Here is a 24871-nt window from a genome sequence, read left to right on the forward strand (position 1 = left end):
CCTTCCTAACTTGGGGTGTGTAATTCCTTCCTCCCCACCCCCGATTTTTTTTCTTTTGTTTTTCAGTCACACCTGGCAATGCTCAGGGGTTAATCCTAGCAAATAGGAATTACTCCTGTTGGTGCTATCGGGATGCTGGGGATTGAACCCGGGTCAGCTGAGTGCAAAGCAAACACCCTCCCTGCTATATTATCACTACAGCCCTTGTAATTTCTTTCTTTTGATTCATTCCATTAAAGGCTCTTCCATTCTCTCTTGAGTACATTCTCTTTTTTCTTCATTTAAATACATGTTTTGTTCATTTTTTGGTTACACCTAGGGGTGCTCAGGAATCACTCCTGGTAGGCTTAGAGGACCATATGGGTACTAGGGATCAAAACCAGGTAGTCTGCATGCAAGACAAGCACCTGACTACCTGCTGCACCATCTTTCCAACCCCTAAATATATTTTATTTTATTGTTGTTTCGGATTACAAATGACAATGCTCAGGGGCTATTTTCGCTGAGTGCTTGAGTTGTTCCTATAGCGCTTAGGAGATCATGCAGTTCCAGGATCAAACCCCAGTCTACTGCATGTAAAGCATGCATTCCAACCCCCTGCTTTATCTCTCTGGCCCTAAAATTTTGCCATTTCGTTATATAAAAAAAAAATAGAGGGGTTGAAGTACAATCAGTAGGGCATTTGCCTTGCATGCGGCCAACCTGGGTTCCATTCTCTGGCACCTCGTATGGTCCCCAAAAGCCCACCAGGAGTGATCTCTGGGCACGGAGTCAGGAATAAGTCCAGAGCACTGCTGGATGTGGCCCAAAAACCGAAGGGGGAGAAAAAGAGATGTTTGACTGGTTCATTAAAAGAAACTTATTATTGGCAGACTGCACCTTTTGTCCTTCTCATTGCATCTTCCTCCTCTAATCAACCAGCCAGATCTGGCTTCTTCCCCACCTCCCAGCCCTCTGTCCAACATCCGTAAACCCACCATCACCATCTTAGATCTCTCAGGAGCTGAGTAGGCCCACTTGGGCTTTGTGTCTGGTCTCCAAGCCCCAGCCAGCCCCAAGCAAAACTGTGTGTTGTTCTCAAAGAATTTCTTCCCAAGGAGCCTCAGAAACCACACTGAAAACCACTACTTCTTTAGACATACACTCCCTTGAAGAGCCTTAATATAGTTCCACCAACATTTATTGAAGGTTTCTGTTACGCCAAGCATGATGCTCAGTAAATCTCCAAAGTCATAGATATGCCAAATGCCAATGTCTCTCTTTCGGAGTCTCCCAGAGTCCCTGCACTGCCAGTGGTGAGGGTGGCAGCTTCTGTCCTGGGCAAGTCCACATGCATAATGAGCTGAAGAGAAGGTGTGGTGATAACCTGGATCAAGGAAGGCCTGTGCTAGACTCAGGCACCCACTTGCCAGCAATGTCTGATCTGCTCTGTCTGTGTTCCTTCCTTACCTCCTTCTGACATTATACAGAGTCAGATTGTCATCTAGAGGCAGATGCACTGGGTGGGGGTGGGCGGCAACTCCAGTTCTCTGTTCTCTCCCCACTGCTTGGCTCTGTGTTTCTGTGAGAAGGCCAGGAGGAAGGTCAGAAAGCCCAGGAGGCTCACCAATTGGCCCATGATCCACAGCTCACATTTCTTCATCCAGAACAAAGATTCTAAGTCAGTCTAGAGTCTGAGACTGAAGCTGGACCCCTGATTCTCCAGGTGTGTCAGGTCAAAGGATACTGGAGGCAGGAGAAGGGTCGGTGACTTCAGGGACCCACATGACCCACAGCTTTATCCCTAGGGCTCCTCTTAGAAGCTGCCATTTCCCCAAAGAACCAGAACCCAGAGCTGTCGTCCCCAGCTCTGGTTTCTGGCTGCCAATCCACACCCAGAATATTGTCTTCCAGAACTGTCTTTCTGGGAGAGAAAAGTAAGAGAAACAGGGGGTGAAAGAAGAAATCAAGCACTCAATAATCTGGGAGGAGTGGGGCCAGGCAATAATACAGTGAGGAGGGCATTTCCCTTGCACGCGGCCAACCCAGTTTAATCTGTGGCATCCCATGTGGTCTCCTGAGCAACACCAGGAGTAATTTCTGAGTGCAAAGTCAGGAGTAACCCCTGAGCATGGCCGGGTATGGTCCAAAACCCCCAAAAAATAAAATTTTAAACTAATTATAAACTTGGGAGGGTATTAAGACCACATACATACCATAATCCCTTCCCTGATATATAAACACAGTCGTGCACAAACAGATTCTCAAACACACTCTGGAACATAGGAGGTACCTGACATAGGAGTCTAATGCATTGAGATCAGAGCGATGGTGCAGTGGATGGTGCAGTGGATGGTGCACATGGCTTGCACGCAGCTGATCTGGGTCTGACCCCAGCATCCCATAGGATTGCCCAAGCACTGCCAGGAGTAATTCCTGAGTGCAAAGCCAGGAGTAACCCTTGAGCATCACTGGGTGTGGGCCCCCCGAACAAACAAATCAAAGAAGAGAATCTAACACGTCCCAGAAACAGAGCAAAGTTCCTGTTTCTAGCCAAGCAGTCTCGCTGGTCTCTGCAGCCCTCTTCTTTGACTTGAAGGGCTGATTCTTGTTCATTGTCATTAACTATTTTTTTCTAGGGTTTCACATCCAATGCAGCTGGGTTTTGTTGTTGTTGTTGTTGTTTGTTTGGGGGTCACATCTGGAGAGGCTCAGGGATACACCCAGCTCATATTAGGGGATTAATCCTGTCGGTGTCCAGGAGGGCCAGGCAGTGTTAGGGACTGAGCAAGCAGGAGAAGCATGCACTCAGCCTGCTGAACCATCTCTCTGGCCTCACCCAACTCTGTAACTGCACTGACCCTGTTCTCTTTTCTTTGGCTGTGAATATAGTAGGGGGACTTTTGGTCAGGGACTCGGCCAGCTCTGGGGAGAGTTTGCTGCTCTGTATTAAACCTCCATCTCTATTCGAAAACCACACAAATCCCCCTCATTCTCCCTCCTGGCGGGCTTTGCCCTATCCTGAAGGTCACTCCCTGTTGATTGTCACTAGATGAAATGTTTTCGCTGACAGCCAGACTTCAAAGGATGGATGGGTTTTGTCCTCTCCGTGTCATGCTGCCAGATAGCCCAAAGTGTTTCTCCTCTCCTCAGGCTGCATTAGGGTGGGGGGGCCGTGGAGGTGCCTGAAGAGGACACAACTGCCTCAAGAAGCCTGTGGTGCTTTCGAAGGTGCTTCCTCCTTTCATGTTCCCCTGTGACTTCACACACCAATTGGGCCGGAAAGGCTCCAGGAAGCCCCTTCAGCCAGCCTGGAGAAAGAAAGACAGAGAGGTTCACGTGGGACTGGGGCAAGAGACAGGTCATAGGGGAAAGAGGCCTTTGGGGTCTAAAACCTGAGGACCATGGTAGGTATGGCACTTAGGAGAAAAACTGGAGCACTGGTGGAAAGATCACTGAAAATGGAGGTGATAGCAACCCTTAAAGGTCAGGGCCACTCTGAAGTCAGAGTGTTCATCTCACTTGGAGTAAGCTCCAGAGCCCTTGCAGTGACCTCGGGCTGCTGGCATGACCTGGTCTTATACCTTAAAGTCTCCTCTGCTTCTCTCCCCTCCTTCACTCACTCCAACAGAGGGACCTCCTTACTGTTCCTCAAACATACCTGTCACAGGGCCTTTGCACCGACTCTTGCCTCTGATTCCTTGTACCTAATTCTTGTACCTAACTCCCTCTGCTACATCAGGCTATCATTCACGCAGTGCCTCATCATGAGGTCAAGCTCCAGCTGCCTATTTTAAATTGTACCTGCCAAATCATGGAACAATTGACCCTGAATCTCTCCACTTTGTTTTTTCTTAGCACTTATCACCCTCCACAACACTATGGAAGTTATTTATTTATATCCTCGCAAGGTGAAATTGCTGCATGTTTGGCTCACCGTGGCTAGAACAGGAAGCTGCTCCTCAAAGATGCATAATAAATAGTCATTAAAGGAATAAACAGGGGCTGGAGTGATAGCACAGCGGGTAGGGCGTTGCCTTGCATGCAGCCGACCCGGCTTCAATTCCCAGCATCCCATATGGTCCCCTGAGCACCGCCAGGAGTAATTCCTGAGTGCAGAGCCAGGAGTAACCCCTGTGCATCACCGGGTGTGACCCAAAAAGCAAAAATAAATAAATAAATAGATAAATAAATAAATAAATAAATAAAAATAAAAGAATAAACAAATGAGTGTCCAGGCTGGAGAGTCCTACAGTGGATCAGGTTCTTGCCCTGCACACAGCCCACCTGGTTCGCTGGTTCTATTCCTGACACTGCATATGGTCCCCTGAGTCTCACCAGGATTGATGCCTGAGCTCAGAGCCAGGAATAACATCTAAACACAGCTGGGCCCCAAACAAACAATCAAATTTATCTCTCACCTTCAGGGCTCTTGTGCAAGTGCTTGAGGGGAGCCCTAGACTCCAGACTCTGTGCTTCATTCTTGGCCAGTGCAGAAGGCTCTGAACAGAGTTCTTGGGAGCAGTCTGGTTGGGAGTGAGTGACCATACAATGGATGAAGGCTTTTCTCAGCTTCTCTCCCTTCTCTCCCATATCGCCCTTAAGATTCACTTTTCCTCCCCAGGACGTACTCACCACAGTCCTCATAGACAGTGTCCGGGGAGCAGGGAAGGGGCCCTGGAGTTGGGAAGGCTCCCAGCCAGCGCTGCATGTCCGACCTGGTGGGGATAGAGGGAAGGTCACTGTTGGGAGACCTCCTGGGCATGAGGGAGAAGACAGAGGAGAGCGATGAAAAAGGTGAGTGGATGGAGCTAGAGTAATAGCACAGCGGGTAGGGCATTTGCCTTGCATGCAGCCAACCCGGCTTCAATTCCCAGCATCCCATATGGTCCCCCAAGCACCGCCAGGAGTAATTCCTGAGTGCAGAGCCAGGAGTAATTCCTAAGCATCGCCAGGTGTGACCCAAAAAGCAAAGAAAAAAAAAGGTGAGTGGTGGGCCTTAAGAGGTCAGATGAGATACCCAAGAGACACAACTTACAGGGATGATGCTTGGAGTAACCGGTGAGTAGGGCGACCCTGGTGATTGCTGAGAAGGGAGAGGCGGAATGTAGGGGGTCCAGAGGGATCTGGAACCTGCTGGGCCTGGACCAGGGAGCGATGGGCATAGTCCAGAACCTGCAGGCGCTGCCCACTACCCGGAAAGAAAAAGAGAGAACAGTTACACCGTACTCCTGCCCCCCATCCCCCCATTCCCCAGCCTCCTTCTGCCCACCCTGGGACCCACCTCTTGGGCTGTGTGATGAGCAGCAGGTCACTGAAGAGCAGCAGGCAGAGAGGGGTGAAGCGAGGACGCGAGGTGAAGAGCACACCGCCCTTCCGGCACCCTAGCTCAGTCAGCTCCCCCTGCAACTCCAGGCGCCGGGACCAAGAGACCAGGGGCAGGGCCTGTGAAGAAGCAGCTTAGAAACTCTGACTTCTCCAAGAACTACGGGGAGAGCAAAGATGATGGCCTGGAGGTACTGACCTTGACTTTGTGAAATCTCAGCCTCTGGGTGAGCCGGATCAGCTCCTCCGTCTGCTTCATGCGTCCCACCTCTGCGCTGCAGCGCTCAATGATCTGGGTAAAAGGAACTGAGTCACCTCCCTGCAGTCCCTCCCATCCCTTTCTCTCTCCCTCCCCCATTGGCCTCAGCCAGCCTAACCATCCCTCCTGCCCACCTTGCTGACAGCACCCAAGGCCTTCTGGGCATTCTCATGGCGGCTGGAGCCCTCCTCTGTCTGGCGCAGAATATTCTGGGAACAGGGAAGAAGGGTGAGTAGATGCCTTGTTCTGCTGTCTGGGCTGCAGATGGCTGTAGCTCAGAGGATCCTGGCTTGGCAAATGCTGTACTTGGGGTTCACAAGGCTGAAAAAACAGCCTTAGCAAGGCTGAGAGACCTCACACTTACCCTCCACATAACCATCCCTGAGCACGCTGCCTACCTATTATCCTCATCTCTCAAATGGGTATAATACCAACAAAGGAGAGGCTGGAGAGATAGTATAGTGAGTAACGCACTAGCCTTGCATGAAATTGACACTGATTCAATCCTTAGGACCCATGTGGTCTCCTGAGCCCCACCAGAAGTAAACAACCACTGAGCAATACCAGGTGTAGCCCAAAAGTCAAATGAAAAGAAAATTTAAAATAATAATAATCTGTGCCCTCATAAACTTACCCTCACTTGGTAAATTTCAATGAATAGATAAGCGACCAGAGAGATAGTACAGCAGTATAGTGTTTGCCTTGCACACGGCTGACCCGGGTTTGATCCCTGAGATCCACCCACCACCACCATCACCACCAGGGCTTATTCTTGGTTCAGGGATCACTCCTGGCAGGTGGGGGAGACCATATGAGATGCGGGGCGGGGAATGTCAAGTCAAGGACATGCAAGTCAAGCGCCCTATCCCTGAGCCCTCGGACACAATAGGGGTTTCTGTGTTCATGGTGGCAGGAGGCCCTGGGGAGGTCTCCTACAGGGTTGGTGCAGGAGCAAAGGCCCCAGGCCACATAGGTACCTGCAGCAGCATGCGGAGTCGGGTGATGCGCTGAAAGGGCAGCAGCAAGAAGGAAGGCAGTGGGAGCCGCTCGCACTTGGGGAGACTCTGCAGTCGACGAAGCTCCGCAGAGAAGCGCACATTTGTGTCCCTGCAGAAGCACATCCAGGCTGTTGGCCTGGGATACCCTGACAGCCCAGCCTACCCTGGCCTGGGCCTCACCCTTTCCCCAGCTTCTTCCCACAAATGTGACAGGGCCCAACCTCGGGGCACTCACATGAGGCGGCTGTAGGTTTCCTCCTGATACTGCTGGTTCCGCACATAGTCCACGTACACGGAGAAAGGGCCCACCGCATGGGCATGCACCACGTCACACAGGTCACTGATATGGGGGGAGGCGCGCACACGGGATAGCAATGTTCCTAGAAACCTGAAGATACAGGGGCACAAGTGTTAGGAGAGAGAGGGGAGCAGAGAGCAGATCCCAGGATCTAGAGCCAAGAGCTGAACACAGCACCTGGGAGGACCTGGCACAAGGAAAGCAGGGACCCACTGACCGCTCACTGACTCCCTGAACTCGCTGCACATTGGAAAAGAGGGTGTGGTGGTCCCGTGGAGTAAGCGTGTCCCGGAGGGCCTGGCTCAGCACGAAGGTGTCCGTCAGCAACCGCAGGGAGCGCAGGTAGGAGGCCTCAGATGTCACCACCTCAAATAGGCTCTGAGGAGGAAGGGCAGGGAGAGAGGGAGCACCGAGTCCCCACAGGGCACGACTCAAGACCCATTGACCCTTGCACCCGGCAGAGTGCCCACCTCCTGCAGGCGCCTCTCCTGGGGGCTGAGGGTGTCCAGGAGGCCGCTGGCCCGCACTGCTGGAAGCTCCTGCCACAATGTGTTTTTTGGTCCAGGAGGGCGTGAGAAAGTGGGAGCTTCTCCAGAACTGGATGGTGCAGGAGCCCCGTCCTCGCTCACTCCCCACAGCTCCTCTGACAGCACAGCTGCTCGGTAGGTCTGGTACAGGGGTTCTAGAGAGCAGATAGGGCTCAGCAGGCGAGTCCGGTGCCCCAGAACCCTGCCCCATGGCTTGGTGTTTACAGCAGGGTCCGCGGGGCCAGCAGCCCTCACCATCCTGCAGGGGTAACTCCCAGTTCTGCTCCTTCAGCAACTCCAGCACCTCCTCTCTGTGAAGACAGGAAGGAAAGGAGGGAGTTCCCGAAGGCCAGTGAGAGTGAATCGTGGGGAGTGCACAGCTGACATGCAGGAACTCTGGCAAAGTGCAGACTTTTCTTTTATTGTTGTGGGAACCACATCCAGCAGTGCTTGGGGCAAAAGGGGGCTATAAAGGGGGCCTGCAGAGCAGGAGATTGAAGCCAGAGCCTCACATATGCAGGCACAGGCTCTGCCACTGGGGCCACATCTTTTTTTTTTTTTCTTTTTGGGTCACACCCGGCAATGCTCAGGGGTTACTCCTGTCTGCACTGAGGAATTACTGCTGGCGGTGCTTTGGGGGACCATATGGAATGCCGGGGATCGAACCTGGGTCAGTTGCATGCAAGGCAAATACCCTACCCGCTGTACTCTCGTTCAGGCCCAGGTCACATCTTTTGTCTCCAGTTTTTAGGGAGTTTTTTTTTTTTTTTTCTGCATGCATTTTGTTTTTAGGCCACACCAGGCAGTGCTCAGGTTTTACTCCTGGCAGGCTCAGGGACCATATGGGGTGAAGGGGATCAAATCTGAGTCAGCTACATCAAGCCAAGTGCCCTACCCGCTGTACTATCACTCTAGCCTCATCCAGTTTTTTTTTTTAAGTAAACAGATTTTATTTAGAGGTTTCTGAGAGAAGGAGGAGGGGATAAGTGGGAGAGAGAATAGTAAGAATAACACGCTCAAGAGAGAACGTGGGCTTCTCCAAGGGTGGAGAGAGCCCCTACACACATCCTTGCAGTAGACACGAAAATATGAAAGTACACATCTCAAGAGGGGAGATGCGGGTGACACATGTGCTCGGGCACCGCATATGCTCAGCCACATGGGCTCAAGCAGCACATGGGCTCAGGCAGCATATGCACCCAGTTATTTCTTTTTATGTACCTGTTAAATGGGAAACCCCGTGCTAAACAGGCACTATTTATTCCTGATCTCAATTGCCTTGAGCCAGACTTTCAGGTCTCTGTCTCCAGTCCTTTCTGGTAGCAACCATTGTCTGAAATGCCCTGTTTGTGCATCTATAAAATTCAAATGATCAAATTCTTACATATTCTTTCTCTCTTTTTCTGGTCACCTGCACTACCACATCCAAGTTAGTTCACCCAAATTAAAACTTTGGAGCAACAAGGGGCCAGAGCAATAGTATGGTGAGTAGGGCATTTGCCTTGCACTCAACCAACTTGGATTTGATACCCGACATCCTATATGGTCCCCCAAGCACTGCCAGGAGTAGTTCCTGAGTGCAGAGCCAGGAGTAACTCCTAAGCATCGCTGGGTGTGGCCCCCCAAAACAAAACAAAACATAAAAAAGGAACAATGAGCACAATGAGTAAATATTTGTTAGAAAAAGTAACAGGCCTGGGGCCGGAGCGATAGCACAGCGGGTAGGACGTTTGCCTTGCACGCGGACGACCTGGGTTCGATCCCCGGCATCCCATATGGTCCCCCAAGCACTGCCAGGAGTAATTCCTGAGTGCAAAGCCAGGAGTAACCCCTGAGCATCGCTGGGTGTGACCCAAAAAGCAAAAAAAAAAAAAAAAAAAAAAAAAGTAACAGGCCTAGATTAACTCTAATAATAATGAAGAATCTAAAATGATTAACAAGGGGTAGAGAGATAGTACAGTGGGTAGGGTACTGCCTTGCATGCAGCAAACCCGGTTTGAACCCTGGCACCCCCTGTGGTTCCCAGAGCACCACAAGGAGTAATTCCTGAGTGCAGAGTCACAAGTAAATGCTGAAGCAATGCCAAGTGTGGCCCAAAAACCAAAATAATGGTAAGTTTTTTTAAATGATAAACAGGGTCCAGAGAGATAGTTCAGGGGGTAGGGCACTTCCTTGCATGCCATCAACCCAGATTTGATCCCTGGCACTGCATATGGTTCCCTGAGCACTGCCAGAAGATCAGGAGTAATCCCTGAGTGCAGAGCCAGGAGTAAGCCCTGAACACATTAGGTGTGGCCAAAACCCAAAAATAAATTTAAAATTTTAGAAAACACAGAAGAGGTGCTTATGGTTTACAAATGAGTTTGTGGACTAGCAAGGCATAAGGTGGGGTAGAGAGGCATAAGAGGGGTGGGTCCATTTAGTGTGGACCCAGCTCTTTACCAATGTCAGATTCCAACAACTCTTAGAACATATTTTATGGATGAGGATGCTGAAACCCAGAAAGTCTAAGAGACTAGTATCAAGGTCACACAGCTGGTAAGTGCCAAGATTAGAAGCCAGATTGCCTGTATCTAAACCCCAGCTCTTTTTCACTCCCCCTTGCACAAATCCCTGAAAGTTTGCCCTTATGCAAATGGAAGGGAGGGGGCGTTTGGGGAGGGGATATTTGGTACCTGTTCTCCAAGGTAGCTGGAGGAGTGCTCCGAGGAACTTCATCAGGACTGTCCCCTGGAGAGAGAATTCAATGAGAAGAACAAATCTCCCACTTCCCAGCTGATGACTATCACTACAACTCCCATAAGTCCCAGAGCAGCTGATGGAAGAATAACAACAGAAGCCAGAGCCTATCAGGCTTTGCAGTTGCCTAGCTTGGCAATGACAACCTCTCCACACCCCTGTCCTTCCCTGCCCAAAAATCCCCTCCTGTACCTGTTTGGTTTCCACCTTCAGAAGGAAGATCGAGGTCTGGCGATGGAGTGTCCCCAGAGAGGGAGGCATCCTGTCTGACTCGAATTGGCTTGGGGGGCTTTAAGGGTGGTAGGAGTTTACGTTCGGCAGTGGAGCGGTAGGAAGTGAGGACAACTGGGGGATGACTGATGCTCTGAGGGTTTGGGCGTGAACGTGAGGCTCTCAGTGGGGAGGCACGGCAGAGGGGTCTGAGAGCATCCTCATAGCCCCCCATAGGTACCCATCGGAGCTCCAGGCCAGGCCGGGTCACATGGCAGACACAGGGGCAGCAGGGAGGGCAAGCCAGGGCAGCATCTGTGGGAGACAGGGGTGTCCTAAAGAGAAAGCCCTTAGGGTCCAGCCCCTCGCCCCCCCCCCGCATCTATCTCAACACTGGCTCTCTTCAAACCCCCCCAAAATAGAAAAATCAGATTTTTTTCTTTGGGGTCAGGGGGCATCCTAGGCGGTGCTCAGGAGGCCTGGGGACCCTAATGGAAATTCTTGACTAACCAAACCAGATGGTTCAATGCAAGGACTGAAAATGCCTAGCTGCTCTGGGAGTCTCCAGGACACTCCTGGCAGTGCTGGGGAACTATGTGATGCCAGGGTTCAAACCCCAGCTGGATACATCTACCAGCCCCTGGGAACCAGATTCTCCAAGCATGAAATCTATTTTATGAAAAGGTAGCCCTTGTAATGACGCAGTCCTTAAACATTGAAAGCAAAGCTGTGAGATTGAGCCCACCCTGGCCACAAAAAGCGCTTACCTGGAGCTCCATTCTGGGACCCACTCCCAGTGAGGGTGCCCTGGGGAGTCACACTCTCCCCATTCACATCCACTGCCCCTTGGCAATCATACTCCAGGGTATCCCCAGACTGGACCTTGCCTTCTGCCCCCCATTCAAACTTGCCAGCCAGTCTCCGCACCGTGCCTGGGGCTGAGGCAGAGCCATCCTGGGGCAGGACTCGGGACAGGGTTGTTTGGGGTGACCCAGAGGGCTTGGATGGGGGTTTTGGAGATCGGGGAGCAGGTTCTGGGGAGACGGAACACCGGGACACTGGGCTAGGAGTGCTGGCAGGTGAATCTGGGGAAGGTTGGGAGTCATCAAGGCTGGTTTTAGAAGTAGAGGGGGGAAGGAGGGCAGGAGGCTTGAGGGAGGAGGCTGGGGGTTCCCAGAAAATGGGGCTGCACATTGGGGTTGGTGCATCATTGGAGGTGGGGAGAGGTTCTTGGGGAGAGGAGCCATTGTAGGAGGGCTCTGGGGACTGGGGAGCCCGGGGTCGAGAAGGGGGACGGGGGCGGATGATCCGAGGGGGCTTCTGGGTAGGGGGTGTTGCTGCGGGAAGAGACTGGGCTGACATCTTCCTCTGAGCTCTTCAAAGGAGTGGGGTATTCTGCTGGAGTCATCCCCTGAGGAAGAGGGAAGGATAAAAGAAGGACCCTTAATGTTCCCCCAAACTCCCACTACTGGGGGTAGACAGGCTACTAAGCAGCAAATGTGCTGGAATATGAGGGTCAGGAGTGAAGGTGGGTACCCACCTCTCTCCTCATTTCCACTGCCTTCTCACTTCTCCATCTTTCTCCCCTCTTTCTCATTTCAACCCCTGAAGCCTCCCAGCCTTGCTTGGAACCTTCCAGCTTCCATAGTCAGGCCACAAGAACCACTGAGGCTGGGCTAGGGGCCCCTCAGTAAAGGCCTGGGAATTTCAGTAGTGTCTATCTGGTGTGTGTTGGGTGTCTGACTGTGTGTGTTGGAGGATTAGACGTGTTACAAGTATTGTGAGTGGTGGGATTGCTTAATGTGTAGAGAGACGGTATTTGTGTTTACAGGAGAGGCAGATCGTGAGTGAGATGTACCGTGTGCTGTGACCGTGAGGGGAGAGTGTATGCAGGGAACATATGCCGGGTGTGCGTGTGTGCATGTGTGTTGTGTGTGTGTGTGTGTGTGTGTGTGTGTGTGTGTGTGCCTGGGCTTCGAGGGATGCATCATTATTTCCCTGCTCTAAAAGGCCCTCCACCCCCCATTTCCCAGTTCCTCTCTCCGGACTCTCCCTTTCCGGATTATTTTTAGCCTCCTTTTCCTGCCATGAAGATTCCTGGAGCCTGTGACCCCAAGAGACCAGGAGGCCGGTTGGTCAGCACAGTCTCTCCTGCTCCATCCTCTTATCCCTGCCACCCTCAGCTGGTCCCAAAGACAGCTGGAAACCTGGGTGCTGCCAGGAGGCCTGGGGAGGTGAATGAGAGGCTCAGGACCAGTGGGGCCAGGATGTGGGGCCTGAGCTCCACTTACTCCCACAGGAAGGAAAGATGGGTGCACTCTTGAGAAGGCTGCAGAGTTGGGGCTAGGAAATCCAGGGCCCCAAAACTCCCTTTTAGAGTCAACAGAAGAGTCGAACCTCTCCACAGCCCATTTTGGGTTCTTCAGAAATGACCCAGTGAGGCTGCAAGTCACTGGCCCCTGAGCTCTGGCAGGAAGCCTCTTATGGAAGTAACCAAGCCAGCAAGCAGCTCCCCGACCCACACTATTCCCCTCCGAAATCCTATCCCCCTCTGTAACTGCAGTGACTTCCGATGTCCTCCCACACCCCCAGTTAAGACCTTCTGTGGGTACCCGGTTTACTTGACCCCAAACACTCACCCTGGAGTCCTCTCCACTCTCAGTCACCTCCCAGGACTGAGTGAATAAGGGCAGGAAACAGGAATCCGATTCTCCTCCCAACCGGACACCCCTCCCCCCCAACCACACCACACTCCACATGCGCATACCAGGGTTCTGGGAGATGTGAGGGCTGAATCCTGGGCCTACGGATTAACATGAACTAAGAGAAGCTAAAATTTAAATGGGCTGTCTACAGGTTCAAGTTCTGCCAGCTGCCTGGATGGAGTTTACCCACCAAGCTGACGATGGCGGTGAGGGGACACAGGGCTGGACAGGGAGTAAGGCCCGGACATCTAGACACGAGCTAATGGGTTTCATGTCTAGCAGCCTCTCCCACACCCGCAAAGAGCACGCACAAGACTACATTCCTTTAGCTTGTGACCTGCTTCCCTGGGTGGAAGCCAACCTTCTACCTCTCATCCACCCTCCCAGCCCCTGACCTCCCCGAATTTACCTTAATCTTTTTGGAAGCGGTTTCTATTTTCAGTCTGTTCTGCCTGCCCCTTTGAGCAAAGAGTGTGGGGCCAGGTCTGTGAGTAGGTTCCTGTGCTTCTGGGCAGGGAACTCAGTGCCCAGATTGAGATCTCCGCAGAGGAAGCCAGTTCCTCCGCCCCACCCAGCCATTGTGTCAGGCGCAAGCGCGCAGGGATGTGTTTGTGTGTGTGTGTGTGTGTGTGTGTGTGTGTGTGTGTGTGTGTGTGTGCGTGTGTGTGTGTGCGCGTGCGCGCGCGTATATGTCTGTGTTGTACCTATGTGTGTCTGTGGGTCTGTGTCGTCAGTGTGTGTGTGTCTGTGTGTGTGTCTGTGTGTGTTTGTGTGTGTCTGTGGATCTATGTGTTTGTGTATGTGTGTCTGTGGGTCTGTGTGTGTGAGAAGTGGTCAGGGAAGTCAGGGTGAGGGACAGAGATTTGTATCCAGCAGGCCATGGCATTTGCTGGGAACCAGCCTGCTCACCATTCCCATCCCAGTCTCTCGGGCTATCAGCCCCTGAATCTCCCTGTCCCACACAGTCTTTGCACAGACTGTGCCATCACCCTACAAACCTCCTTCCTGATATAACCCCATGGATGGTCTTGCCACCTTTGTGAGGCCTGTTCTCCACTTAAAAATTGCAACCCACAAAATATGACCTCCCCTTCTCCCCATAGCAATCATTCTTTATAACATATCACAGTTTACTATTAAATTGATGTTAATTATTATCTTTTTACAATAGAAAATCTTCCTGAAGGCAAAGTCTCCATCTATTTTGTTCACTGAAATATCCCAAGTTCTGGAATAAGGTTAGACACATGGTAAGTACTTAACATTGGGCTCATGGGGCTGTGAAGTACTGGGGGTAAGGCACTTCTCTTGCAGATGGCTGACCTCAGGTTCATCCCCAGCTCTACATACCATCTCCCAAGCACCACCCAGAGTGAGACCTGAGCACAGAGCCAAAGTAAGCTCTGGCATCACCAAGTGTGGCCCAAATGCAAACACAAAAACAAAAAAGTTTATGGCAAAGTGTTATTAATAGCATTCAGACGGCCAATCTCCGAGTCTCAGGATGAGCCAGCCCCTCATACAGAAGAATGACTCTACTGAAAAACCCAGGTATGAGGGTTTTGTGACTGAAATCTCCAGGCTCTCACAGAGTTAGGAATGGGTGACCTCCCCCCATCTCCTAGTTCTTCCAGGAGCTTTGCAGTCACACCCACAAACTGCTTCTGTTGCCATATAAGCTCACTAACGGCCATGATTCAGAGACTCACAAATAAATCTCTTGGAAAAGAGCAACAAGCTGCAAAGATCTGACCCCAAATTCACTATCCAGTTAAACATTTAACTACAGCTCTATAACCCTATTTAAAATTTTAGAACTCCAGGGGCTGGAGCAATAGCACAGCGGGTAGGGCGTTTGCCTTGCACTCGGCCAACCCGGGTTCGATTCCCAACATCCCATATGGTCCCCTGAGCACCGCCAGGGGTAATTCCTGGGTGCAGAGCCAGGAGTAACCCATGTGCATCGCCAGGTGTGACACAAAAAGCAAAAAAAAAAAAAATTTAGAACTCCCAGAGAATTCTCATACTTTATGCCAGTGATGTATCAAGAGTAGCACATCTGGGCTGGAGCCATAGCACAGCAGGTAGGGCATTTGCCTAGCACAAGGCCAACCCGGGTTCGATTCCCAGCATCCCATATGGTCCCCCAAGCACCACCAGGGGTAATTCCTGAGCGCAGAGCCAGGAGTAACCCCTGTGCTTTGCCGGGTGTGACCCAAAAAGTAAAACAATAATAAATAATAAAATAAAAGAGAAGTAGAGGGAGAGGTAAGACAGAAGCAGCAGAGAAGACACAGAGGAGAGAAGACACAGAAGTGGAGGAGAGAGAAGACACAGAAGTGGAGAGAAGACACAGAGGCAAGACAGAAGACACAGGAGAAGAGAGAGAGAGAGAGAGAGAGAGAGAGAGAGAGAGAGAGAGAGAGAGAGTGCCGCCCCGAGAGCCTGTGAACAACATAACACACACATCACCCCCCTCCGTGTGCGTACTCTCGTGCCTTTTGTATTTTTTACAGCTGGAGTCCCTGGGCCGGGCACAAACTACCAACTGAAGGTAAGAATAGCATTTGGTGTACCCCTATTCTAGAAGTGAGTGGGAGAATAGGATTTTTTTTTTTTATTGAGTCACCATGTGGAAAGTTACAAAGTTTTCAGGTTTAAATCTCAGTTATACAATGCTCGAATACCCATCCCTTCACCAGTGAGAGAATAGGATTTTTTATGGTGCTGGGAGTTAGAATCCTAGCGGCTACAACCCCACTAAGATGGGACAGATTCTGGGTCTTCCCAAGATCTTCCATAGTTTCTCGAGTCAGATTGAACGTGTCAAGCCATTTATGGATTTGATTCAGCATCTCTCCCACAGAACAGGGGACCCGGAACCCTGTATTTCCAGAGACCAACTCCGGTCCTGCTTTAAAGTAGTTTATGAGGTAAACCCATGGTTCCCAGATGAAGGAACTCTAGAAACCAAGATTTGGGAAAAAAGTTAAGAAAAAATGTCTACAGGGCATCTAAGGAAGGGACTAAGATCCCCATGGAATTCTGGATTACATAGGAGATTGTTAATTCTGTTCTCTTCTTTTAGAAAAATACAGTCGAGGAGAAAGAGAATGAGGAGGAGGAGAATATTAGTGATAATACGGCCTCAGCTCCTCCTATACCTAAGTCTCGAAAAGGTCTTCATAGTAAAAATATTCCTAAGGCTGGTGAATATAGCTCCACTTCTAGTGCATCAGATTAAAGTGATGAGGATTATGAGTCTGCTGCCACTCCCTCAGATTCTGAGTCCCAAGAGTAGCTCAGATGAGCAGATTCCACACCACTCGGGACGTGCTCCCAATCGCCCAACCCTTCTCCCATGGAGAAGAAGCAGCCTCCATCTTATCACGGGTTAAGAATGGACTCAGTCATTTCAAAAGGGCCTGTACCTCAGACAAACCTACATCTCTGTACTGTAGAGAGTACCTTACAGACTGGAGTGAAAAGGCTCTTTGGGTACCTCAAGATTTTCACATGGTCGCTGTGTTTAAGCCCATTCCCAAAAGATCTTGGGAAGACCCAGAATCTGTCCCATCTTAGTGGGGGTGTAGCCACTAGGATTCTAACTCCCAGCACCATAAAAAATCCTATTCTCAGTACTTGCAGTGGAGGATGTGGTTCAGTGATGAAACCAAGGCAAAGCTTCAGGGCCTAGGCCATGCTGGACAAAAATTTTCAGGGATTAAATTGATTTATGAGATGCTAATAGGTGAAGGGAAATGGTGCGGCTCAAAAAGGCAAGTCACCTTGCCTCATGCTGTTTTTGTTCATGTCTGAGAGGCAGCCCTGTGTGCGTGGGAGGAGATTGATGCAGATGCAGAAGTTAAGGGAAGTTTTACAAAAATTGTCCAGAGGGCCTCAGAACCTAATGCAGATTTCATAGAAAGGTTGATGGAAGCCATTGAAATGCAGGTTAAGGGTAAATGATCACTGGGCTGGAGCGATAGCACAGCGGGTAGGGCGTTTGCCTTGCACGCGGCCGACCCTGGTTCGAATCCCAGCATCCCATATGGTCCCCTGAGCACCGCCAGTAGTAATTCCTAAGTGAAGAGCCAGGAGTAACCCCTGTGCATCGCCGGGAGTGACCCAAAAAAGAAAAAAATAAAAGAAGGGTAAATGATCACTGAGTTGTTTGGCTTCTCATCCTGTAGATAAAAGTATTTGCACTAAATATACATTCATTAATGGTTTGGAAGGGGACAAAAATGATCAAAACCAAACAAACAAAAATTGAAAAATGAGCAGGAAAATTTAAGGGAGGGTGAGTAACTTTTAGTGCAGAGGCACACCTCAGGGTGTTTCTATGCAAGGTGTCTGATTCTTTTAGAGTATATTCATAATGATGGCCCTTTATTACCAGTAAAAGGGGCTGGGAGCACGTTTTATCTGTAGGATGCCTAGCCTCAATCTCCAGCACCACATGGTCCCCCCCAAACACTGCTAGGGAAACAGTGTCTCTGGTTACCAAGCCAGGAGAGCTCCCTGAGAACCAGGCCCCTCCCCCTAGGAAAAAAAAAAAACACCAAACCTACAAAAAAAAAAAAACCAAAAGACCTATGACCAATAAAAGATTAAATTACTTTTCAGTACTCCATTCCTCTCGGAAAGCCCGGCAAGCTACTGAGGGTATCCCGCCCGTCACGACAGAGCCTGGCAAGCTCCCGTGGCATATTCAATATGCCAAAAACAGTAACAACAAGTCTCACAATGGAGATGTTACTGGTGCCCGATCGAGCAAATCAGTGAACAACAGGAGGACAGTGCTACAGTGCTATCCATAATAAGTAATATAAAATAAATTATTTACGATCTGTCTTTGAGGCTGGCTTGGGTAGTGGTGGGAAAATTTGAATAATGGTGGTGGGAAAGTGTAATGTGGTAGAATTGGTGTTCAAATATTAAATGTGATAAATTATTGTGAATAACTTTAAATAATAAAAATAATAACAGGTGACACAGATTATTACCATAACAGTATCCAAGTATAAAATAAAATTTAATGTAATATACTTTTTTTTTTTTTTTGCTTTTTGAATCACACCTGGCGATGCAAAGGGGTTACCCCTGGCTCTGCACTCAGGAATTACCCCTGGCAGTGCTCAGGGGACCATATCCGATGCTGGGAATCAAACCTGGGTCGGCCGAGTGCAAGGCAAACACCCTACCCGCTGTGCTATTGCTCCAGCCCCCAATGTAATATACTTTTTAAAAATCTGGAGGCCAGAGAGATACTCAAAAGGCAAGAGAGACCTTGTTTTCAGTCCCTTGCACTGAGAGCTGCTATGGAATAACCCCAAATATCAAGCTGGAAGAAACAAGTACTGCTGGATGTACCCCCAAAAACAAACAAAGGAAAAAGAAGGCTTCCGACTGAGGGATGAAGCATTTGCCTTCCATGTGTGAGACTCTGGATACAATTCCTGTCAGTGAAAAAATTATAATAATAATACATTTAAAATTTCAATATCAGGCCATAGTGATAGTATAGCAGGTAGAGTGTTTGCCTTGCATATGGCCAACCTAGGTTTGATCTCCGGCATCCCATATGGTCCTCCGAATACTGCTAGGAATAATTCCCTTGTGCAGAACCAGAAGTAATCCCTGAGCATCACTGGGTGTGACCCAAAAAGCCAAAAATCAAATTAAATAAAAATCCAGTATCGAGACATTTAAGCACAGAGCCATGTGGGGACGCTCCTTTGCGGCCCCGCGCGAGATCGACCCCGGAGGCAACTGAACCACTTTGGACACGAGCGGCGCCCCCAAAATGCCTCCAAACTGTGTGCTGGGAGCTTCTGGCCCAGGCGCTGCCAGCGAGTGATACAATTACCAAAAGAATTTTCCTTGGACTTCATATAGAAATCCAAAACCGCGCGGCTGCGATAGCAGCCGCGCGACCTAATATCTCTTGATTGTCAGCAACATGTAAATGTTCCTTTTTGGCAGGGCTTAACGTGGGGGGAAACTCCAAACAATAGTACTAAGTTTTTTTGTTAAAGGGTAAAAGATTGTAGCGATAGAATTTTAGGCAGAATTTTCCCTGGACTTTATATAGAAACCAAAACCGCGCGGCCGCGGCAGCCTAATGTCATCTAATCATCAGCAATATGAAATGGTTCCTTTGTAATGGGTTGGACTTTGGGGGGACCATAATAGGGTTAAAGTTTGTAGCGATGTGTAATTTCTGGCTGTACTTTCCCTGGACTTTATACAGAAATTCAAAGCCGAGAGGCTGCTGCCATGGCCACGCAACCTATTGTCATTTAATCATCACCAATATTGAAATGGTTCCCTTTTAACGGGTCGGACTTTGGTGGGAAATCCTAACAAGAATAGTAAGTCTTTTGCTGAAATATTGAAGGCCACCAAAGTGGTAGCCATCTCTATAGACTGAACTAAGCCATATCCCCACGCCGGCTGAGAAGAAATATCCTTCTTTCTCGGAAGAAACGCGGCGTGGCGTTAACCATAGTATGATGTCCATTAAGCTGACACGGACCTGGTGGCGTGGGAATCGGATACAAGGGAATAAATTATTATGTACTTGGAACAGCGGGACGCTGGAGGAATCTTGAGCCGGGGCCGATACCAGCGTATTACTTTTGGTTCCAGAAACTGCTTGCAGACATTCTACCAGACTATCAACTAAGCCAGAGCCCCACGCCGACTGACGACGAGAAATAACCATCTCTTTTGGTTTGTTTTCCCTTTGTCAGGCAGCGTGGTGATTACTAACAGGCGTGATCTCGGTGGCGCGGGACGAGGGGGGTAAAAAATAGAAAAGTTATGTAACAAACAGCGGGACAATATCTCTACATTCTCAGCAATGGAGAGCCATCAAATGCTTCCTTGACAGTGGGACTGTCTTCTCTTTTTTGGGGGGAAACCCTAGCAACAATAGTGAATTATGTGTTGAAACATGGACTGTAACCAAGATAAAGCGTAAACGAAGTGAAACTTATCACTTACAAGGGCGGGGACTGGGGGGGCGGGAGGTATAATGGGGTGGTTGGTGATGGAATATGGGCACGGGTGAAGGGAAGGGTGTTTGAGTACTGTATAACTGACATAATCCTGAGAACTTTGTAACCCTCCACATGGTGATTCAATAAAATTTAAATTAAAAAAAAAAATCCAGTATCACTGTCATCCCATTGCTCATTGATTCGCTCGAGCGGGCACCAATAACGTCTCCATTGTGAGATTTGTTGTTACTGTTTTTGGCATATTGAATACACCACGGGGCGCTTTCCAGGCTTTGGCATGTGGGCAGGATACTCTCAGTAACTTGCCGGGCTCTCCGAGAGGCATGCAAGGCAAATGCCCTACCCGCTGTGCTATCGCTCCAGCCCAAAAAAATTTAATATCTAACCCCAAAATGCTACTAAATGACTGCAGATTTGAGTGGCGGGATGGCAGAAGAGGTGGGTTGAGTCACCCCTGGATCTCTGACTAGCCTGAACTCATCTCCTTTTCCATCCTCTGAAGATTTTTGACTAGTCTATATGTTGGGGAGAAACTACCTGCACACCCGAAGGCAGAAGATCATGTTTTAAGGAACTGAAGTTCCCTGGAGCTACACTGAGAAAGTTCTAATACATTCTTCAAAATTCTGTTGGGCTTACTGCTCAAAGCAAACAAAGATGGGCCAGAGAGATAGCACAGCTGGTAGGATGCATGCCTTGAAAGTGGATGACCCAGATTCTATTCCTAGCAGCCCATATGGTTCCCCAAGCCCAGCCAGGACTGATCCCTAAACACAGAGCCAGGAATAAGTCCCAAGCACTGCTGGATGTGGCCCAAGCCTCCCTCATAGCCCCCAACAAAAAATTCTAGACTATAGTAAGAGAAAATTCATACCACACCTGAGGGAAGTGAAGGAAGAAGATGGAGGGAGCACAACACATCATTTGAGCCCCTTGACCTTCCCAGTTCCCTGAGCCACTGCATTTTTTTTCCTTCCATTCTTAGGCTAGTCTGAGAGGGGTTTCTGTCAGTCACTGCTAAAAGCATTTGACCATTAAGAATCATTCATTCCCATGGGGCCGGAGCGATAGCACAGCGGGTAGGGCGTTTGCCTTGCACTCGGCCGACCCGGGTTCGATCCCCGGCATCCCATATGGTCCCCCAAGCACCGCCAGGAGTAGTTCCTGAGTGCAAAGCCAGGAGTAACCCCTGAGCATATGGTCCCCCAAGCACCGCCAGGAGTAGTTCCTGAGTGCAAAGCCAGGAGTAACCCCTGAGCATCACTGGGTGTGACCCAAAAAGCAAAAAAAAAAAAAAAAAGAATCATTCATTCCCTGACCTCACTTTTATGCAGGATATAAAGAAACATAGCATAATCAGGGGTCCCAAAGGCAAAGAGCAGGAGAACTGGACCTTAGTAGGAAGCTTGCCACTAGGGTTGATGGGTGGGATCTGGGGGTGTAGAATAATAAGCAAGGGAAAGGACCACAACAATGATAGAGGAAAGTGATCACTCTGGACCAGGACTAGGGCTGAAAAGAGGTAAAATGCCACGCATAGTACCCTATTAGTAACAGTACTGTAAACCACAGTGCATAAGAGGTGAGAGGTGAGGGAGAGAAAAAGTAAATACTGGTGCCTGCCATAGAGACTAGGGGTGGGGGGAAGGAGCAGGAGGAAACTGGGGACATTGTTGGAGGAAAGTGGACACTGATAAAGGGATTGGTATTGGAGCATTGTACCTGAAACTCAATCATAAACAGCTTTGTAATTCATGGGGGAGTCCATTTTTAAATTTTTTTTTTAAAAAAAGAATCATCATCTTCAGGACTAACTACTCTCTCTCCCAGAAAGAAACAAAACTATTTTTTAATTAAAAAAAAAAGAAAGAAAAGAGTCGGGGCTTGAGCAATAGCACAGCGGGTAGGGCATTTGCCTTGCACGCAGCCAACCCGGGTTTGATTCCCAGCATCCCATATGGTCTCCTGAGCACCACTAGGAATAATTCCTGAGTGCATGAGCCAGGAATAACCCCTGTATATGGCCGGATGTGACCAAAAAAAAAAAAAGAGTTATTTCCGGGGGTATGGTGCCACCAGAAGGTCAACTTCGGGGCAAGTGCATCAGAAGCCGGATGATGCCTTCAGGCTTCCTAATGCCCCAAAATTGCCGCTGTGCCTTTGGCAAGGCCTCAACAATTTGTGACCAACTCTACCAAGAAATTAAACAGCCAAAAGTTAGGTATGCGGGAACCATGCCCACAAACCACCTCAGGCTAAGCTATACAAGCTCATTTATCAGCCTTATTTCAGAGACCCCATAAATAAATCTTGAAAAAGATAAAAAGCTGCAATTAATCTCAGACCCACGCATGGCTGGACAGACCAGGGCAAATTGGAGAGGGGCAGGTCAGTCTGGTGCCCGCCCAAGTAGACCTCCCAGCAGCCGCTTGCTCCCACAATCCAAAATCACCACCATACCCTCAACCTGACTCCACCATCTCAGGACGGACCTCACCAAGACATAATCTGCTGAAAATGTGAGTATGTGGGCTTTGTGACTGAAATCTCCAGATCTCCAGACTTTCTCGGAGTTGGGAATGGGCTACCTCTCCCCACTTCCCAATACTCCTGGGAGTACTAGCAGTCACCCCCACGGACCAACTTCAGCGCTGCCATGTAAGCTCTACTACCGACCTTGCTTCAGAGACCCATATATAAATCTCGAAAGAGATCAAAAGCCGCAATTAATCTTGGATCCACTCATAAATTGTAGGAAGCCATATTTCAATCCTGGCTCTTATCTTCAAGTAAGACAGAGCCTGGCACTTCTCAAACAGGGGCCTAATTAAAACTTCTCTAACAAGGTCGCCGTTGCTGACCTTACTGACCTTACCATTCCACTAGCCGATACCCGTGCCTGACATGATAGATGAACATGTCACAATCTGTGATTGACTACTGTTTGTACGGGGTCCGGGCACGCATACCACTACCTGCCTCCCAGCAGGCAAGTATAAAATGCTGTAGCTGCCAGTGAATAAAGCTCTCTCTCTCCTCTCCTCCTCCTTCTGTCTCTGCGTCTGTTCATTCGGCTGCATCCCCTCCTCAGCCCCACAAAGGGTCCTACCTGCTGGACAGGGTGGGGCCCTCACAATAAATGGGGTAAATTGGAGGGGGGCAGGTCAGCCTGATGCCCACTCAAGCAGACCCCTAGCAGCAGCTTGCTCCCACAATCCAAAATCACCACGATACCCTGGGCCTGATTCCACCATCTCAGGACGGACCTCACTGAGACATAATCTGCTGAAAATTCTGGTATTCAGGTTTTGTGACTGAAATCTACAGGCTTTCTCAGGGTCGGGATGGGCTACCTCTCCCCACCTCCCTATACTTCTGGTTGCCTTGGCAGTGACATCCACACCCTTAAGCTGTCACACAGTTAGAAAGCTACTCCAGCCTTACATCCTGATAAAAATAATGAACACCCTGAACAAACACCATGACCTCTTAGCACCTATATTGAATACCATAATGCACAAAAAGAAAATGAGAGAGAGAGCAAGAAGGAAAGTGTTTCCCATAGAGAGAAGTTGGGGGTTGCGGGTAGGGCATTGGGGAATAGTAGGAGGGAAACAGGGGACATTGGTGGTGGGAAATATACACTGGTGGAGGGATGGGTGCTGGATCATCATATGACTGAAACCCAATTATGAACAGCTTTGTAATGGTCTATTTCATGGATATTCACTATCACTGTCACTGTCATCACTGTCACTGTCATTCCGTTGCTCATCGATTTGCTCGAGCGGGCACCAGTAACGTCTCCATTGTGAGACTTCTTGTTACTGTTTTTGGCATATTGAATATGCCACGGGTAGCTTGCCAGGCTCTGCCGTGTGGATGAAATACTCTCGGTAGCTTGCTGAGCTCTCTGAGAGGGGCGGACAAATTGAACCGAGGTCAGCCTCATGCAAGGCAAACACCCTACCGCTGTGCTATCGCTCCAGCCCATGAATATTCAATTAAAAAAATTTTAAGTGGGGCTGGAGCGATAGCACAGCAGGTAGGGCGTTTGCCTTGCACGCGGCCGACCCAGGTTCGAATCCCAGCATCCCACATGGTCCCCTGAGCACCGCCAGGAGTAACTCCTGAGTGCAGAGCCAGGAGTAACCCCTGTGCATCGCCAGGTGTGTCCCAAAAAGCAAAAAATAAAAAATAAAATAAAATAAAATCTGTTAGCAGTTGTTTAAAAAAAAATTTTTTTAAGAGTCATTTCAGAGTCAAAATAATAGTACAGAGGTTGGATCATTGCCTTGCAGGCACTGGACCCCGGTTCAATCCTCAGAATCCAATATAGTCCCCCAACCCCCTCCAGGAGTGACCCCTAAGTATCGCTGGGTGTAGGAGAACATTGGGTTTGTCCTTTCAGCCTTGTCGCAGAGAACTTAGATTTATCTGGTGACACCCAACACAGTGCTCCTGAGACACTCCAATTCCTTTATTTATCTGTAAACTCTTCTCTGCACCCTCCTTCCCAACCAGCCAATTAATCACCTTTTCCCTAATCAGATTCTGTTATCTTGTAAGATCGATCCTTCTAAGGACTCTGAATTTGTATTGTAAGTTAGTCCTTTCTCTATGGACACTGGAAGACAGTTAATATTATGCTCTTGTAACTTGGGAGTTGATTGACACCGAATAATATTTACTCCTGGGCATTGCTTTCTCGACTCAGTTGCCCTTAGTTCCTAGCACCCCAAAAGCAGGGTCCCGACGAGGGATGGAATGGACCCAGGGCAAGCTGTGAGCTACCCTGGCATC

At 49.4% G+C, this 24871-nt stretch overlaps 1 protein-coding gene across 1 annotated transcript; it reads right to left on the reverse strand.

Moving 5' to 3' along the window:
• Positions 1 to 2300: 2300 nt before the first annotated feature.
• On the reverse strand, positions 2301 to 13550 carry ARHGEF15 (Rho guanine nucleotide exchange factor 15). Its single transcript, XM_004604837.2, has 16 exons — positions 13450 to 13550; positions 11103 to 11746; positions 10318 to 10650; positions 10062 to 10116; positions 7642 to 7697; positions 7330 to 7541; positions 7077 to 7237; positions 6797 to 6949; positions 6541 to 6670; positions 5698 to 5772; positions 5504 to 5596; positions 5264 to 5424; positions 5018 to 5170; positions 4615 to 4697; positions 4401 to 4505; positions 2301 to 3290 (listed from the first exon to the last, which is right to left on the reverse strand). Exons 2-16 carry the CDS (start codon positions 11695 to 11697, stop codon positions 3139 to 3141), a joined length of 2517 nt encoding a protein of 838 aa, XP_004604894.2. The 5' UTR covers positions 11698 to 11746; positions 13450 to 13550; the 3' UTR covers positions 2301 to 3138.
• Positions 13551 to 24871: the final 11321 nt, after the last annotated feature.

This window comes from Sorex araneus, chromosome 3, assembly GCF_027595985.1.
Source record: "Sorex araneus isolate mSorAra2 chromosome 3, mSorAra2.pri, whole genome shotgun sequence".
NCBI lineage: Eukaryota > Metazoa > Chordata > Mammalia > Eulipotyphla > Soricidae > Sorex > Sorex araneus.